The 17,707-nt window shown below is 39.0% G+C and overlaps 2 protein-coding genes across 2 annotated transcripts; one reads left to right on the plus strand and one right to left on the minus strand.

Moving 5' to 3' along the window:
* Positions 1-1,204: 1,204 nt before the first annotated feature.
* Positions 1,205-14,261, minus strand: LOC140268604 (receptor-interacting serine/threonine-protein kinase 2-like). The gene is made up of 11 exons (XM_072363534.1): positions 13,708-14,261; positions 12,507-12,660; positions 11,844-11,999; positions 10,663-10,820; positions 10,248-10,297; positions 9,964-10,125; positions 9,617-9,702; positions 8,191-8,286; positions 4,465-4,567; positions 4,103-4,300; positions 1,205-3,894 (listed from the first exon to the last, which is right to left on the minus strand). The coding sequence occupies exons 1-11, from the start codon at positions 13,902-13,904 to the stop codon at positions 3,473-3,475; spliced, it is 1,782 nt and encodes a 593-aa protein (XP_072219635.1). The 5' UTR covers positions 13,905-14,261; the 3' UTR covers positions 1,205-3,472.
* A 1,625-nt stretch (positions 14,262-15,886) lies between these two features.
* On the plus strand, positions 15,887-17,449 carry LOC140268230 (sorting nexin-16-like). The gene is made up of 5 exons (XM_072362997.1): positions 15,887-16,255; positions 16,481-16,567; positions 16,854-17,002; positions 17,083-17,152; positions 17,246-17,449. The coding sequence occupies exons 1-5, from the start codon at positions 15,914-15,916 to the stop codon at positions 17,447-17,449; spliced, it is 852 nt and encodes a 283-aa protein (XP_072219098.1). The 5' UTR covers positions 15,887-15,913.
* The last annotated feature ends 258 nt before the right edge of the window (positions 17,450-17,707 follow it).

Consider the following 17,707-nt stretch of genomic DNA (forward strand, 5'->3'; position numbering starts at 1 on the left):
ATGTGACTGGCTTAAACCTGCCTTCATGAAAGAAGCGCATCATTGTAAAAAATCTAATTAACATTTTGAGTTTGAACTCTGGAAATAAAGATATTATTGTTTTCTAAACATTCATCCTTTGACCAGTTTAGAATCAAAATTAGGAATCAGTTAGAATCTAAACTGAAACTGATAACATCCAAAAGATTCCCAGCACTAGCCTATGGAAGAACAATGATTTTGGAGTTTTTGATGAGTCACTAAATTGTACAAAATAGTTTATATGACATTGTCTTTATACATGGCTATCTGGTTTTTAACTAGTTCTGGATTCCTGCAGTAAGAGAGGTCAGTTTCAAGAGCATGATTCTCTATGACAGCATCTCATAATGTCCTTATTTTGTTGAAGAGAAAGCTCTGTTGATCCTTCCCCTTTGAACAGGGAAGAGCCCCAATAAGAACTTGCCGATTTAAAAAAAAAAAAGCTTTCGAGTTTTATAGCTTTAGCTCTATTTAAGATGTGTTTCACTCTTTCTAAATGATTTCTTTTTTAAATAGAGTTTGATAGCACTACATTAGAGTCTTTCATGTTGAATTGGAAAGAAAATAATTTCTTCTTGGATAAACTGAGGTGTTCTCTGAGGTGTTCTTTCTCTTCCTAAATAGCTGTTGGGGAAAAGTACCTGAACTTGGCTAGTGTAGTGGTATGGTTGCTACCTTCTGTGTGGGAGACATGGATTCAAATCCCTTGCATGAAAGGTACTACTTCCAGATACCTGTAACTGCTGACCTATAAGTTGCTTTGGAGAAAAGCATCTGCCAAATGCATAAACATACCTCCAGTATTTTAGGAACCCCCAAACCGAGCCCTGTGGATCAACATTTAGGTCACAGATCAGTGACATCAAGTATGTTGTGATGCAGACCAACATGTTTGCTTACTGGTAAGGAAACAAAACTGTAAAATTCACTGTGTACATCTGCTTGAGCTGTCGTGAAAATCCGACATTTGAGTTGTTTTAGAAGATGAAAATGTGGTCTACTGTTGTGAGTAGCACCCCTGTTAAAATTCCTCCCAGCTTCTTAAAACTGAGAGCGTTCTGACCGCTGTGATCTCACTGACTGCTCTGACTTCTTGAGTCCTGTCCCTGTATGTGTCAGGCCCATTCAAGCTGAACCCTGTGCGGGAATTACATCAATAGATCAAGAGAGAAGAGGTCAGAGGTAAAAACAGAGTAAACATTTTTAATGAACAGTGTCATACAACATTTGAAAAAAATATTGCTGTTTCAGTTGAAACTGCAGCTACACATCAACTAAACTTTTCATGAGTCATTATTACTGACACTGATAATGATTCATTTTAAACCAGTTCTGCTGAAGGCATTAACCCCCCATCTAAAATCAACAAAAACAGTACATGAGTTCTTAACAAGATACTAATGATGAAAATGTATATAAAAAAGATGCAACTAACATCTACAGTACAAAATATGGCACAACATACTGTATATAGACAGTCAAATTTGTAGCATTTTACTCAAATTTGCTTGATATCTGTGCAAAAGGCTTTTGTATGTTAGTAGAGCTGTGACCAGAGGAGCAGAGTATGAGGCACAGACAAGGCAACACATGTTCAACATATGGAAGCATATCCATCACGCTTGGCCATTTCTGTGATCAGTAAAATGACTTATTGTGTAGAACTTGCTCCAACAGTGTGGGCCTAGAAATGACCAGCCTTAGCTCATTTCCCTGTGTGTTTGTCAGAAACATGATATTTTCTGAACTCAAATTTACTTTGGACTAAAATGTGCAGAACACCCTCACATCAACACAATAAAGGGCTGGTGTGCTTTTTTTTTTTTCCAAAGAAAGGAGAACAAGACAAAGCTGATTCTGTGATGCTGATGTATAGATGGCCCACACTTTGAATTTATACTTCCATTTGAGGAAGTAATAATGACAGTAAAGCCCGCCATTACACGTTATACGTACATATATACACAACATAAATACTGGGGCTGAAATATATTAGTCAGTTAACTGAACTGCCAGTTAACAAAATGAATGCAACCATTTCTGATTTTGTACCTTTGGAGCGCTGCTCAGACAAATCTAAAAGAAAAAAAAAGAAAAAGAATTGTTGAACTGATGATGTCAAAATAATTATCATTATAATGGGATTGTTATCCACCATGTATTTTAGGAGAAAGAATATACTGCATGTGCTTTACAATATATATCAATGAAGTAACAAAACTTTAAATCTTATCTATACAGATAAACTGCTGCTACTGTCCTACAAGAATATGTATCTTCTGCATTTAACAGTATCATGCCATGTGATTATCAATCAATGTCTTATAGAGAGGAAATTATTTTATTTACAAGCTGCTGCTGCTTAGAGCAGGCGGCTACAGTGGAAAGAAAGTTGCACATTGTAGGGGTAACAAATTGAGCAGAGTATTGGTTAGACTTCTTCTAAGGCGCAGGTAGACTGATATTTGCTAAAAGTAAAGCTGCTCAGTAAAGTGTTAAAATGATTCTAAAACTCAAGAGTTTCTGGAAGAAAGGCAACTCTGGAAGCATCCAGACAAGTGTGAAGCCTCTGAAAGGGAACATAATCAGTAATACTGAGAGGTGAGGCCACTGCTAAGCAGACCAAAAGAAATAAGACGGCATTCATCCTGGTCCGCTTTTAACCTTGACACACATACAAACATATATAGCTGTGACGACACACATGCGCCCACTCATTCTGGGTGTTATGTTACAATCTCAACCTCATCTTTTCTCCAGCGGCTCTCTTTAGCTCTGTGATTTAAAAAGGAGCAGGAAACAGAGCTACGACAAAAACTCATTCAAAAACTTCAGCTAAGCTACATGACAGCTGTTAACATTTGAGGGCACGCATTTAAATAACACTTAATGCAGACTTTGTGCTTCCCAGACACTCTGTTGCTGTGTGGGACAAATGGGCAGTAAACATGATCAGGAAAGTCAGCCTGTAAAAACATGGCAGCTTAAGATAAGACTACTGTTATAGGAATAAACTACATTACTGTGAGTCTCCCAGCACACCAACTGTCCTTCCTCCCACTTACTCAGACATAAATCTTAACATTGAGGTTTCTGGTCCACAAACGAGGATACACACATACATACATACTGTACATACACACACATTCACAAAAAGTTTGGGGTGAATAAAAGGAAGAACATTGGACAACAATGCAGAGAATATAAATAAATAAAGTAAAATCCAGAACATTTTAAATAAAATCACTAATCAAGGTTAAACCTTTTGATTCTGATACTACAAAATAAAGTCTTTAATCTCTCATGAGTGGATATTAAATTTAGTACCTGTAACTTTTATTGCTCAACCAGTTCTTCTGCAGGCTTTCCCAGGAAGAGTCAATCACAAACCATGGCAACTATAATGACAGCGGACCTAGAAAGAGTTAGCTGTTGTATAAAGGTGGCACAGTCAATACTGTGGACAGTTTTCATTGCTTTGGAGTGACAAGTTCCTTTGGCTGCTCCTGGACATGGACAGCGGCGGCGCACTGGCTACCAAGGGTGCAGTGGGGGAGTTGATCTCGGGTGGGTATGGCTGCAGCCTCATCTGCTTGTTGTCCAGCAGCTTGCGGACAACGATGTGGCAGAAATCTTCGTTGTGTCTGTGACAGTTGTCCAAGAGCTGGCGGACCCTGGCGGTCCGCGTGGGCTGGTTAAGCACTAGTTCATAATCCTCTCGCATTAGCATGGAGCGGGCCAGCAGTGCGTCCAAGCTCTGATTCAGACAAGCCTCCGTCATCTGAGAGATGATCTCCTCGCGCTTTGTGGCAATCCAGTGGGCGATGGGGCCTTGTGAAGGAGAGGAGTGTTGCAGTGGAGGAGAGTAATCAGCTGCAAAGAGAAGATGAAGAGGAGCAATTTAAATTTTAGAGAGGTATCTGGCAAAAAAGGTAAAAAAAAAAAAAATCAATTGTAATCTCCATGTCACTGGATTAAAAAGGTTTATTTAAAAAAACAAAAAAAAAACAAACAGAAAGAGCAACAGAGGAATCTGAGAGGAGAAACAGGATGCAGGGATATTGAAGCAAACTTATTGTACCTTGTTGCTGAGGCGGAGACTTGAGGGTGAGATTATTTATCTGTGTTTCATACTCCGGGACAGACTGGACAGGTTTGAGGGGTATGTTTAAATCATTCAGGGGTCTGGCAGTCTGGAAGCCATTCAGATCGTTGCAGTCGTCCATCAAAGACTTCGGAGGCTCCAGACTAGGAGCTATAAATGACGCTGGAGGGCCATCTATATCAAAAAGAGTCGAAGAAAAAGTTTGATGTATGCACATGGAATGCATATGCCCTGTGCTCTTACAATCAAATAAACCAAATTCTTTAATGTTCTACACAAATGATAGTCCTAAATCAAAGCTCTGCCTCATGGCATGAATATAGAACACATGCTATTACGTGTAGAGGAAGCAGTATTGCTGATGGTGAGGGCGCATGGTAGAGATATGTCTGTGTCCTGGGAGGAGCAAGATTCTGAACCGGAGCCTGATGGGAAGCTCTCCTGTGACAGAACAAACAGTGGGGTTCATTTACATTTCTCACAGACATTAAAAAGATACAAAGAACATCCTCAGAAACACTGTTCTGTCATCAGCTAGGGATGGGTATGAATTACCTGTGATGAAGTGGAACCACTTGTGTACTGATCAGTACCAAAGTATCAATAAGCTTAGATACAAACAGTTCTGCTGTTAATATTGGTGTAAGGTAAATCATTTCTAACGGTCTGCTGATGATGATGAAGCTGCCAGAATGCTCTTCATAGCCACACCACACTTATGCAGTGAAATGCCTAAAAATTTGTTTTGTGTCAAAGTATAACCCTCCACGAAATGCTTCTGAAATACAACTCTCTACACTTCTGAGGAGGGTTCAAGAAAAGCCGCCTCCTGATTCCAGATTTACTCAAGTGAACATGTGACCGTCCCCTCTTTGTCACATTCATGACACATTCATGACTACTTCCTGCTTCCTCCTGCTGCTTACTGCTTTATTTGCTTTTAAATCATTCTACTTCTTTCCACTAGTCTTGGATATAATTTTATTCTTTTACTGGTATTCTTTTTCTTTTAAGTGTATATTTGTAAACGGTATTAGCCCTCCTGTTTGCAAAGAGAATCGGACAGAACAATGTCTTCTCACCCTGCATATTTCTTCTGTTGTGGCTATTGATTTGACCTTGTCATTTTTGTATTTTATTTGATTTATTGATTACTCAGAATGTTCAAACAACCAGCTTCTCAGTTAAGAAGAGGTGCATTAATGAGAAAACAAGTGCTCAGTTTAGGGAGGCCATAGCTAAGTCACCAACAATGAGTGCACAGTCGGTTGACGGGCTGCTGAATAATTTCAACTTAAGAATTTTTAATGTAATGAAAGCTGTTGCACTGATAAGAATTAAGAGCACCTTGAGCAAACATAAAACACCATGGAGAAACACTATAACGGTCAAAAACCGTAAAAGAGAATGAAGGAAAAGCCTTAGATTCACTATGAGTTGTACAAACAAAGTCTGCGTAGTTATAACAATGAGCTGTGCAAGGCCAGAGAGCTGCATTTATCTTAACTGATTAATAAGAATGTAAACAATTCTCAAACTCTGTTTGCTATGGTTGAAAAACTCACAAATCCTCCTAAACAGTTAAACCCAGACCTCCTCTCCACTGAAAAATGCAACGAATTTTCCAATTTTTTTAGCCAAAAAAAAAATAAATAAATAAAAACAATTAGACAAAACATTCACGCCACACAGAAAACTAATTTGTGTCTAAAACCTAGAACTAACTCTGACGTTATGTCACAATTTAATATTATTGATTTAAAAATCCTGGAGGAAACAGTTCGGCATCTGAAATCAACAACTTGCACTCTGGACATAATACCATCTGACTTTTTAAAACTGTTTTTACCTCCGAAGAAAGTGATCTCCCAAGTCACTAAAGACAGCTGCCATTAAGCCACTCCTAAAGAAGAGAACTCTAGACGCCTCTGTGATGAACAACTACAGACCTGTCTCTAACCTCTATTTAACCAGCTCAAAGACTTTCTGAATGAAAGTGGAAGTCTCGATAACTTTCAATCAGGCTTCCAACGTCATCACAGCATTGAAACAGCTCTGGTCAAAGTGTTAAACGACATTAGGTTGAATACTAATTCTGGTTATGTTTCAGTCCTGGTTCTGTTGGATCTCAGTGCTGCATTTGATACTGTAGATCATAGAATCCTGTTGCACAGGCTGGAAAACTGGGTTGGACTTGCTGGAGCGGTCCTTAACTGGTTCAGGTCCTATTTAGAAGGCCGGAGTTATTTTGTTACAATTGGCAGTTATGAATCTGAGCGAGTGGCCATGACTTGTGGAGTCTCCCAGCGGTCAATTCTTGGACCTCTTCTGTTTAACTTGTATATGCTCCCTTTGGGTCAGATATTGCAGAACTTTAACATCAATTATCACAGTTATGCAGACGATAGACAACTTTATGTGTCTCTGTCATCAGACGACTGCAGCCCAGCAGACGTACTGTGTCAGTGTCTGAAGGAAATAAACACCTGGATGAGAGAGTATTTTCTACAATTAAATGAAGACAAAACTGAGATCATTCTGTTTGGTAGCAAAGAGAAGAGGGTCAGCATTGGTAAAGACCTTGAGACTCGGGCCCTTACAATCACTGACCAAGTTCGTAACCTTGGAGTGTTGATAGACTCAGATCTGACTTTCAGCAGCCACATCCAAGCTGTCACCAAAGCAGCTTTTTACCAACTCAGAAACATCAACAGAATTAAAGGTTTTCTCTCCCAAAAAGACCAGGAGAAACTCATCCATGCATTCATCTCCAGTAGACTCGATTACTGTAATGATCTGTTAACTGGACTTCCCAATAAGAGCACTAAACATCTGCAGCCAGAGTTTTAACCAGCACTAAGAGATCTGAACACATCACACCAGTTTTAAAATCTTTACACAGGCTTCCAGTCAGTCACAGAATAGATTTTAAAAGCCTACCGATGGTTTACAAATCCCAGAACGGTTTAGGCCCAAAACACATCTGTGATATGTTCAGAGAATATAAACCCAGCAGAGCTCTTAGATCCAAGAACTCAGGTCAGCTGGTCCAGTCCAGAGTCCAGACTAAACATGGAGAAGCAGCATTTAGCTGTTATTTAGCTCTTGTCTCATGTGTCTATGCATGAAATCTGCACTGTATCTTTTAACTTATCAAGACTGTTGCTTATTTTTATTCATTTTAATTATTTAATTTCTTTCTATTTATATTCTTTTACATATTCTTAATGCTTTTTCTGCTCCATGCTGCAATGCTTTTATTTTATGTAATGCACTTTGAATTGTTTTGTACATGAAATGTGCTATACAAATAAATTTGAGTTTGACATTACTTTTATCTTTAAAAACATGTCTGCAGTTATGACCTCGGCTTGAGTCAGTTACATGCTCCACCATCAACAGTGGAAGAATAATTCAGACACCAATATCAGACTCATTCATGGGTGGACAATAGGAAAAATAAGTGGAACGCTGCCAATTATGTTGTCAAGTTTATCAGAAATAATGTCATGTGTCGCATACTTTCATGTTGGTCCACTGATCCTTGGTCAATTTGGCTGTGTAGTTATATCACCACTGCACCCTTCACATGAAAACATTGGCTGAAGCTACAGAAGAACTCTAGCTGAGCATTGTAACGAGTAGCTTAAATAATGTTTTGGTGATTCAGACAGATGTAAAGTGAGCAACACACTCGGAAGATCTGAGGTCCATTAAAAGGACAGTAATTAATGCTTCTGTGGTACTGCTCACTGGACTTCTGTTTTAATGTCATAACGACATTTCAGAGCTGTTCTGGTTAAACATTTTTAATTTTGCTGTTTGAAAGTTAACAGTGATGTCTTTATCTTTTGTTTTAAATTATAAAGTAGTTTTAGTAAGAGTATGGATGAGTATTTGTATCAATAATTGCATTAATGAAGTCCTAATGACACCCATAAATTTTACCAACTGTTCCAGTATCACAATGTTGACTTTAATTTTGACATTTCCAGACAGCTTATGACTTCTGTTTGATTATTTTTTTCTGTCTCAGATGAAGGTGAGAATGTGTGTATACTGACGGGCCACGGGCTAGGCTCCTTCAGCATGTTCAAAGATCCCCCCACGTTCTTCTCACACACAGGCTGAGCTGAACAGCAACCTGAGCTCCGCATCAGCTGTGGACGAGCGAGAAAGATAAGACGCCGCCAGATGTTAGAAACAGGTTTAACAGAGTATACTAAAGTAGCATTAATAATCCTTTTATACATGAAACACCACAAAACACACAAGGAAACATATTTACAAAGAGGAAGAAAAAAGAAGCCAAAATTATGTCAAACAGCATATACAGCTGAAATATTTAAAACCCGGCTCTAACAGTTTAATCCCTTAAAGACTGCGTTCCTCAAAATTGTATTGCATTTACAGTCTTCTCTACTTAGCTTGTGCTAACTTCTCATTTCATCGGTTTCTCACAGTACAAACAAAAGCCACACCCAACAAGTTGTCAAGATTGGTTCCCCCAATATCTCAGATCATAAAAGCTGTCTGACTTCACCTCTGGCTCAGGATACGTCTCGGTAATGCAAAAAAAAAAAAAAGATTTATGGACATATCATCAAGGTTTGTAATACCTGATTTTTATCAGAGGGGAACTTAAAAAGTAAAAGACTACAAGGTTAAATATAAATATTCAGTTACCTTATTATTTGAACAATTGAATTCTCATCTTACAGTAAAAAAGTGGACACAGATGGATAATCAATCTTTTGCTACACATAAATTCTATCCTATTAACATTTAACATAAACATTTAAATGTTAATGTTTATTAGTGCTTTTAAAGTCATGCTTCCATAAAATATGTACAAAACCATACACAGACACAAACTGAGAAACAAACTTTGAGTATGTCAAAAATACCTTCCAAATCTTGTTTTAATATCTAGTAAAATATCTATATAATTTTTTTTCTTCACAGCTGGATGATCACGATTACCGCTGGGCCCTGATCTAATTTCCAAACAATAGTTTTCTAAAAAACTGACAACTGGAAGCAATGACTGCAATTGTGCACACGCACAGCAAAACTGAAATGGGGAAGGATGCAGTAAGGGGAAATTATAAGGTTTTTTTGTCATTTTAGTCATTGTACAGTTCAAACTGTCCCACATTACACATAGATTCAGGATCTATTTCACAATTATTTGTATGTTGGCATTATGGCAGGATCAGTTTCTATGATGTGAGCATTGACTTATAAAGGAAAAACACAACACTTATGCTGTAACAGCCCAAGTCTCTTTGGCCTTAACCCATATCTCCACTTCAAGTTCAGGCACAGTTCTTTGTAGCAATTTCATTATAAAGCACCATTTCACCACCCAGCTCAGCCTTTTTTTATGGATCAGAAGAAATGCTAATATGAATGTTATTGTAAGGCATGGAAAAGCAGTCTTAGGGAAAAAGAAAAACAGATCATTTGGATGTTTCAGTCCTGACTAACCTTTGACTTCTTGATCTCCAGCACAGCCTCCAGGAAGTCTATTTCATCAAACCGCCTCACCATGGGCTCCAGCTCAACCAAACACTCTGAAATCACAACAATCACTAAATCTAACAGTGTAAGACAAAACAATTTTACTTTCATTCGAAATAATCTTTTTGGTTTCTGTGAGAGCCACAACTCCTTTGCAGAGTTGTGTCTACTTGTTGAAAGTAGACACGCCGATTATAGTGTGCATGCATTTCCTGTTGCTCAACATGAAAACTGTTTGTCATTCTGAAAGCAGGGGAAAGTAATCACAGCAGTCTTTTCAGTGAATCATAATATTCTTATTTGTATGAGCTTACTGAGGAAGGAGGGTCGTTCGTCGGGGTTAGCAGTCCAGCCTGAGGTCATTAAGCTGATGAGAGTATCTCTGCTGGGGATGTCAGCGGACAAGCTGTCCACGCTGGTGTCAGGACGCTTCCCGCGCAGCACACTGAACATTATCTGCATGGGGTTGGTCACCTCTGAATGCACAAACACGCAGGCATTAGAGATAATTTCTTTTTTTTTAGAAAGTGTAACGACATCTTTAGAGATAAGAGTTTAATAAAAAACAAGGGTGTGGTGACAATAAATTATGACATACCTTCAAATGGTATTTGCCTAGAAAGGACCTCCCACATGATGATGGCATAGCTATGAAACAAATATGAGAGAAAAAAAGATCAAGGAACTTCGACTGTTTTCAATCACAACTCTCCTTTAGCCGGCACCTTCGTCTCACCTTGCCTGACAGGAAAACCTCCTTTTACTGCAATGCCAATTGTACTCAACAAACACAGAATGTCAGCGTTTAAAAAAAACAAAAAAAAACATGTAATGAACTCATCCAGAGTTTACTCATTTATGAATTCTGGCCACTAACAATTTGAGATTCATGCACATCTAACTTATTTCAATCCAGTTCATATTACTGATTCATAAATTCTCACCAGGTTCAGGAAGAATGTGGACAATCCGACTGATTTCTAATAACTACCGTGTGGGATTTAATGTTTCACCTGTACATATCATGTTTCACATCGGCCCGACGGTCCTTGGAGGGTTCGTACTCCTCAGGGGGCATGTAGATGACTGTGCCCTCCATCTCTGCAGGCTTGGACCCTGAGCCTTTACTAACAGAGAGCTGCCGCCACTTTGAGAGACCAAAGTCTGCAATCTAGAGGAAGGAAAAGCAAAATGTTAACAAGACAGGAAGAGCTGACAGATGGACACATTTCTACTCTTTGATCCATGCTCATGGATGCCCCTTACGGGGAACTGAATGAAACCGAAGACTGGGTGCCCTTGGCTAGACAACTATAATGATTTGGATTGGACTGGATTATAATTAGATTTAATTGGAGTGTATCTAACTGGACTTATGTTGAACTTACTTTATAGTGCCTTGAGATGACTTTTGTAGTAGAATTGCATCTTATTAAAGGGGAACTCCTGTATTTTTAAACCTAGACCTTATTTCTGGCATGAAATACATTTATCTACTCACCAAGAACAGTTTGGCAAAAGTCGGTGTCCTTCGGAAGATATTTAGATAACTCGCAATCGGCGTATATCCACGATGAAGTAGTCCCAGTAGAGGTGTGCATAGAATTCCTTCCGTTAGCTCTCCTATAGCCGCAAGTAGCTACATAACAGTAGCTATATGCTAACAGTGCAATAGTACACCTTCGTTCATTCATTCGTCTTAAAGTATTGGTGGAATAAAGACTGGCTGCATCGTGTAAGCCCTGTTCACTCTTTTGCCGACTTTTGCCAAACTGTTCTCTGTGAGTAGATAAACGTATTTCATTCCAGAAATAAGGTCTAGGTTTAGTTCCCACTTAAACTGATCTGAAGTGAACTGATCCTTTTTAATTCAACCTTCTGTTGACTTAAACAAACAGCAGGACAGCAAGACCAATAAGGTGAAAAAATTAAGTGGAAATATTGTTTATTTGAAAGATGAACATTACAGTTACATCTAAACAAAAGATAAGTTCATAATAAGGTTATTGATCTCCCCTAACATTAAAAAAACATGGCACAGGTAGCATGATTTGTATGAGTGGGAGGGTAATGCACAGCTGCTCTGCAGCTACAACAAACATACAGGTGACTCAGAAAGTATGAGACACATTTGTGAAGCTCTTATGTAAAAGCCCTCAGCCACACCAGCAGCTGATGAATCTCTGAAACATACCTTAACATGAAACTCCCCATCCAACAGAATGTTCTGCGTCTTTAGGTCGTGATGTAAGAGAGGTGGGGTCATGTTATGCAGGAAGTTAACCCCCAGCGCTATCTCATACAGAATCCTCAGACGCAAAGGCCAGGCAAGAACAGGGTACATGTCCTTCTGCACGCAGAGACCACAAACAAGGTGTCAAGGGATCAAAGTTATACCACGCTGAAACTGTCCAAGATCTCAAATAACACGAGAGTGACTACTAAAACCACAAAGCGGGAATTTCCCCAGTGAGTATCGATTTGTTGACCTCACAGGTCAACTTCTGCTCTCCAGCTTGAATCAGAGTTTCACCAGATATGGCATGCTTCTAGGTTTCACTTTTATTTTTTGTCTCTGACAGAAAAACCACAATAAACTGTAGTTGTTCATTAGGAGCAAAGCACAAAAGAGTTACAGATGCAGCAGCCGAACAAAGAAACTTTTTCACTTCAACTATTTTGGCAACAAATCTGAATATGAGAACTGTAAAACTGAGCCAACTTGAACTTTTTCAGGGTAGGATTCGATAATTTTAGATCATTCAATATGAAGTGTTTAGGTCTGTTATATCAAGACCAGATCTGTTTCTGAATACACTTGGTTACAATACAAAGTTACTTGTTGATATGCAGCTACCTCATGGAGCAAAAGGTCCAGAGAGCCATTGCTCATAAACTCTGTGACTATGCAGAAGAACTCTGGCTCATTGCAGATTCCAAAGATCTGGATGATGTAGTTGAATCTGGCCTTGTGAAGCACCTCTGCTTCCTTCAACAGGCAGTTCCTCTCTCTGAAACAAAAGGCGATAAGGGAAATAAGTCAGTTAATCTTTGTCCTTATAGAGACTGGAATAAATGCCAAAACAGTGATGATATTTACTGGTGGTGAGGGAAAGTGAACACGCCAAATTAGTGAATCACAGCGACTGATTGCAGAACAATATCATAATTTCATCTCAATACCCCAAAAAGAAAATTAAGATATTGATAAAATGGCTAATTTAGATCAAGAAATTTTCAAGAAAATTAAACTGATCATCAATGAACTTGTACTCCATTGTTAAATACTTACACTTTCATGACTACATTTGCGTTCTGATAGAGCTGCTCTGAGGCATTAAACAGAACAATTGTGTTTACACTGATAATATACAGGAAACATTTCAATATAATCATTTTGAGATCGCCATCGCATCAATACACAAGAGAGCTTTCAAGTACCGAGAATATTCATCTAGATGCTCAGCAAGTGAAAGAAGCACTGAAATGTAAAGATGCATCTGATTCATTCAGAAACTAAAAGTGTAACAACAGAATCAGCTGTAAGGCACCCTGAACATTAATCTGCTCCTCAGCAAACAAATTTACCAGATCTTTCCAACATATGGCAAAGATGTTGACGAAAAACAAATTAATTTCGTATTACAAACAAATAAATCACAGAGTATGTGCCGTCAGATTTCTGAGTGTCTACTGGGGAACTCTTCACAAACAAAAAGTAACAGGAAACACCCCAAAGAAGAACACGCTCATTGTGTGAGACTTGAGAGTTTTAAGAACGTTTAGCTCAAGTTTAAATGTGTAGATCTGAGCAAGGCTGTCCTCCACCTGAGCTACAGCTGCTACACAAACATTCTTCACATGTTAATGTAAAAAAGGCCTGTCATTTAATTCAGCCTGAGTCCGAGTTACAGTTTAGAAGATCTTTTTCTATAAAGCACGTGATCATTTTACTCGTCTTACAGTGACTGAACAAGATAATGAATCTACTATCTGTTATATGTGCAATGTCTTTTCATATATTCACACGGCCTAAATCGTCACATCCGCGAAGGTACCTTTCTCCTACAGAGTCGAGCTTCAGGCACTTGATGGCCACAGTGGTCCTCCAGTCGGAGTGCTGCGCCTTGAAGACAGTGCCAAAGCCACCTCTGCTCAGGTAGTACAGGTCCGTCAGCTTCTGGTAGGGAATCGCTGGCAAAGTGCTGGTCAGGCTGCCAATGTTCACATAGCCCGTGGCTGCATGCGGCTCCATGACAGTCTTTTACTGGAAGTATCTGCGGGTTTACTAAGTCAGTCTCTGAGAGCAGAACTGCCTGTTTTGGTAAGAGCAACGAGGAACTGCTCTCCCATTTATTCACATACCATAACGTCGCAATTCTTAGCGTGCTAAGCTAACGACAATGTAGCGGAGAAGGAGTACGGCTAAAAGAGAGCAGCAATACAGGGTCCCCCTCTTTTACTGGACAGAAACGCCGGCTGAGGGTCTGCGCTTTCACGTTTCTGCGAACGGGTAGAGTGCTGCTCGGCAATCTACTGTCCCAGGTTGAGTCCAAGCAGGACAATAACAGCTCACAGCTGAGCTCCGCCTTAAGGCAGGTGGTTTGTTATTGCCAATGACGACACCTCCGGGTTTACGTGATGCGTTCAAGTACATAGGTTTTGAGATATTTAGACAGTCCATGCGGCGCGCATTCAAATTTTTTTGATGCCGGTATGAGGTATATTCATACATAATTATGATGATTGCTTTTACGCCATTTGAATAACTAAAACGTTGTTTGGAACCCACAAATCAACATTTTATTTTAGGTACGCTGGTGGAAAGACGCCTACTTTTGCACACGTTTAACATCGGGAATTTTAACATTCGGGAATCCCCCAAAGCAGGGGCTTTCCTTTAAACATATCAACACGTGTCAAATTAGAAATACATTAGGTCATATCAGAGCCTGTGTTTCTCGTATATTACATGTACTGTTCATAACTTTAGAGGAAACAAGACACTCAGGAAACTGGACTCACAGTGTAAGACCCAATAATTTAGAATATATTTTTATATTTCTCTTTTGTTCAAATTGGGAGAGATAGAATCAGAGTATTACAAACATATTCTGCTAAGAGTGAATGGATGTGTTATCTATTATGCATCTTTCCTCACTCTGCTCTCTTTTATTCTTCATGTACATACGACATTATTGTTGGTTATTCATTAACCTCTGGTTGTGCCAGAGGTTTCTTCTCTGTTAAGAAAGTTTTTTTCTTTCCGCTGTCGCCTCATGCATGCTCAGGATGGGAGATTGGATTGAAGAGAAGTTTCGGTGCAATCCGTTGATTTCCTTAGTTAGGCAACTTTTTCTTTCTTTTTTATTTTGGACTAATTTGTAATTGGAATTAATTGGATTATGCCTTGAGATGACATTTATTGTGATTTGGTGTGATATAAATAAAACTAAATTTAAATGGAAAATTGAATCCAGTGTCAGAAAAGTTTGAGGCAAAGACCTTATGTTTCTCAGCTTGTCAAAGACCTGAAGAGGACTTTCTATAATTCTGCTCAACACTGACAATGCAAAACATGTGCACATGTGCAAAAGTCTGTTCCAACAAGGCCTAAATTAAATCTTTAAAAAGTCAGTTGGATGGATTAAAAGACTAAATACAATGTTATAAGACTATTTTCAATATCCCTGTAGAAACATAACAAATATGTCTGATGCAATTTAATAACTTCTAGATGGTTAAAATTTGTTTTATGGAAGTTTGTGCTGGTATTTGTAAAGTTCCAAAACCAAATTTAATAACTCTCTAATTAAAGTATGACTCCAAATAATTAAGATGTTTAGTAGGGTCGACATGCCACGTGTACTTTATTGGTGCCTTATGAAACAGGAAATTCTTCTTATCTTTATGAAAGTTGTACGCTGCAGCACATAATTTAACTGTCCCACTGTAAATCTGAAACCCTTGTAAAGCAGAGGGTGTCGAGAAGTCACTTACCACATTATGACTACTGCTTACGTGGGGTGTCACACTTCACTGGTTGTTTCTGATGAGCCAGCGAGATTATGAACAAAACAATCCCTGGACAGCTCGGGTAAGAAGCAAAACTTGGATCAAAGAAACGCAGTTGTACATTCATCCAGCTCTGACACTAACTTTGCTGTACATTTTTACATTCATTGAGTATGTTGATGTGTGTTTCTGTGCACACATGAGTTCATCTGATGTGGCTCTGACACTTCCTTTCTCAGAAAACTACTGATGGCCGTCCCCTTTGTCCCGGTGCCCGTTCCAATGGACTGGTGCAGAGTGAGCTGGAACAGTTCCAAAAGAGGGTCTCCCATATATAGTAACCCCCTGTCCAGAAACTGTGAGCCCTTACCTTTAGAGAATAATAATTTGGGGAGAAGACATAGACCTTGCAGTGCTGCAGTTGGATGGATGGCCATAGTTGAGACCTGGAAAAGACTCAGTGGAGACAGGTTGAATGGCTCATATAAACCATTGGAGTATGAAGAGAACAGTGGTGAGAGTTGGGAAGAAAGATCCATCGCCACATCTCTTTTAGGCTACGAGATCCTGGAGGAGAGGGCAAAGTTCACAGTAAGGAGTTAAAGAGGAGACCGAGCTTTTCATGCCAAACCTGCCTAGTGTGATGATATTATATAAATTAAAATACGTTTTTACTGATGTGTTTCCAAGATGGTGCAATTATCTATTCGATTCTTATGTGAAAAAATAAGAAAAATTTAGCTCACTACAAGTCTAAATGTGTCTTCAACATTACAGTCATTACAGAAGTTGTGTGACATCACACCTGTTTTGCAGGTTTATAAGATCCTGGTGAGAGGGTCTCATGGAGACAGCTGGGTGATCTTCAGAAGATACACAGACTTCTGCAGGCTCAGTGACAAGGTGAGAACTTTAACACTAACATTCTACTGAGACCAAGGCCTGGTGGTAGACTAGACTAAGTTACAGATGTGAAATCAGGTAACACCATAAAGATGTATGATAGAAAAGTTTTCTGTGTTAGTTTTCACATTCAGTCTTCATTTCGTTAACCTATAAGCCCGGAGATCATTCTTTTAGTTATGGAATCATGACCCACTAATACTTTTGAATCTCACTGATGTGATATTTTAGACATGGTGATGCTGTTTTCAATATCCTCATCCTTTTATCTGTTGCTTTGGTGTAGCTTAAAGAGCTGTTTCCTAGCTTTTGTTCAGCCCTGCCTCATAAGCGCTGCTTCAAAAACAACTACAAAGATGATTTTCTGGAAGAGAGGCAGCTTGGACTGCAACGCTTTCTGCAGGACTTAATTTTCGACAAAAATATATTCACAAGGTGAGTGTTTTTGTTTTCAACACTTCTTGCCCTTAGTCATTTTTTACTTTGACATGTAAATGTCTCTTTTTGTACCCCAGTGAATCTGTGAGGCACTTTTTGTCTTTGGCTAACCTTCCCAGTCCATTTGACAGTCTGGAGGAAAGTAGGGTGAGTTCATGTTCCTCACAGCAGTGTTGTCTCACAGTTAAATGTTAAGATTTTTATGTGGATTAAACACCCACCAGCTGGCATTTTGTACAGGCATTTTGTGAAACTCTGGAGGAAACGAACCATCACCTCCAGAGGGAACTCTTGGTGAAAAAGAGAGAAGCTGACACGCTGAGGAAAGCTCTGGAGGAGAGGGAGAATCATTTCAATCAGCTGTTGAAGAAACTCAGGTGGATATGTGTGTTTGGCAAAGCTAGAAAACCAGTAGAGGTGCTACGTTTTGCAGACTTTACTTAAATAATTTCTTCTTATACAGACCACTGTCACTTTCTTTTGGGAGCTTTGAAGGCCCATATGAGACAACAAATGCCACAGACACCAGAAAGAGTGACATGTGTGAATGGATTCAAGCAGAAACATACAGGTGGGAAGTAAGGATGGCAGCTGAGGGCACTTCATAACCGAGGCTACAAAAATAATTGTGACAGAATTTGTATGAAAATTAAATTATGGATGAGTTTGATTCCTTTCTCTGATTCACTACAAACCTTAAAT

This window comes from Leuresthes tenuis, unplaced genomic scaffold, assembly GCF_036924035.1.
Source record: "Leuresthes tenuis unplaced genomic scaffold, fLeuTen1.0.hap1 SCAF_14, whole genome shotgun sequence".
In the NCBI taxonomy this organism is placed as follows: Eukaryota; Metazoa; Chordata; class Actinopteri; order Atheriniformes; family Atherinopsidae; genus Leuresthes; species Leuresthes tenuis.

Excerpts from the sequence above, each read along its gene's own strand:
- LOC140268230 (XM_072362997.1), top strand. The coding sequence starts at position 15,914 with ATGGCCGTCCCCTTTGTCCCGGTGCCCGTTCCAATGGACTGGTGCAGA. Across the intron at positions 16,256-16,480 it reads AGGAGAGGGCAAAGTTCACA|GTTTATAAGATCCTGGTGAG; the intron begins GTAAGGAGTTAA and ends CCTGTTTTGCAG. Across the intron at positions 16,568-16,853 it reads TCTGCAGGCTCAGTGACAAG|CTTAAAGAGCTGTTTCCTAG; the intron begins GTGAGAACTTTA and ends GCTTTGGTGTAG.
- LOC140268604 (XM_072363534.1), bottom strand. The coding sequence starts at position 13,904 with ATGGAGCCGCATGCAGCCACGGGCTATGTGAACATTGGCAGCCTGACC. Across the intron at positions 12,000-12,506 it reads TGGACCTTTTGCTCCATGAG|AAGGACATGTACCCTGTTCT; the intron begins GTAGCTGCATAT and ends CTCTGCGTGCAG. Across the intron at positions 4,568-8,190 it reads AGGAGCCTAGCCCGTGGCCC|GAGAGCTTCCCATCAGGCTC; the intron begins GTCAGTATACAC and ends GTTCTGTCACAG.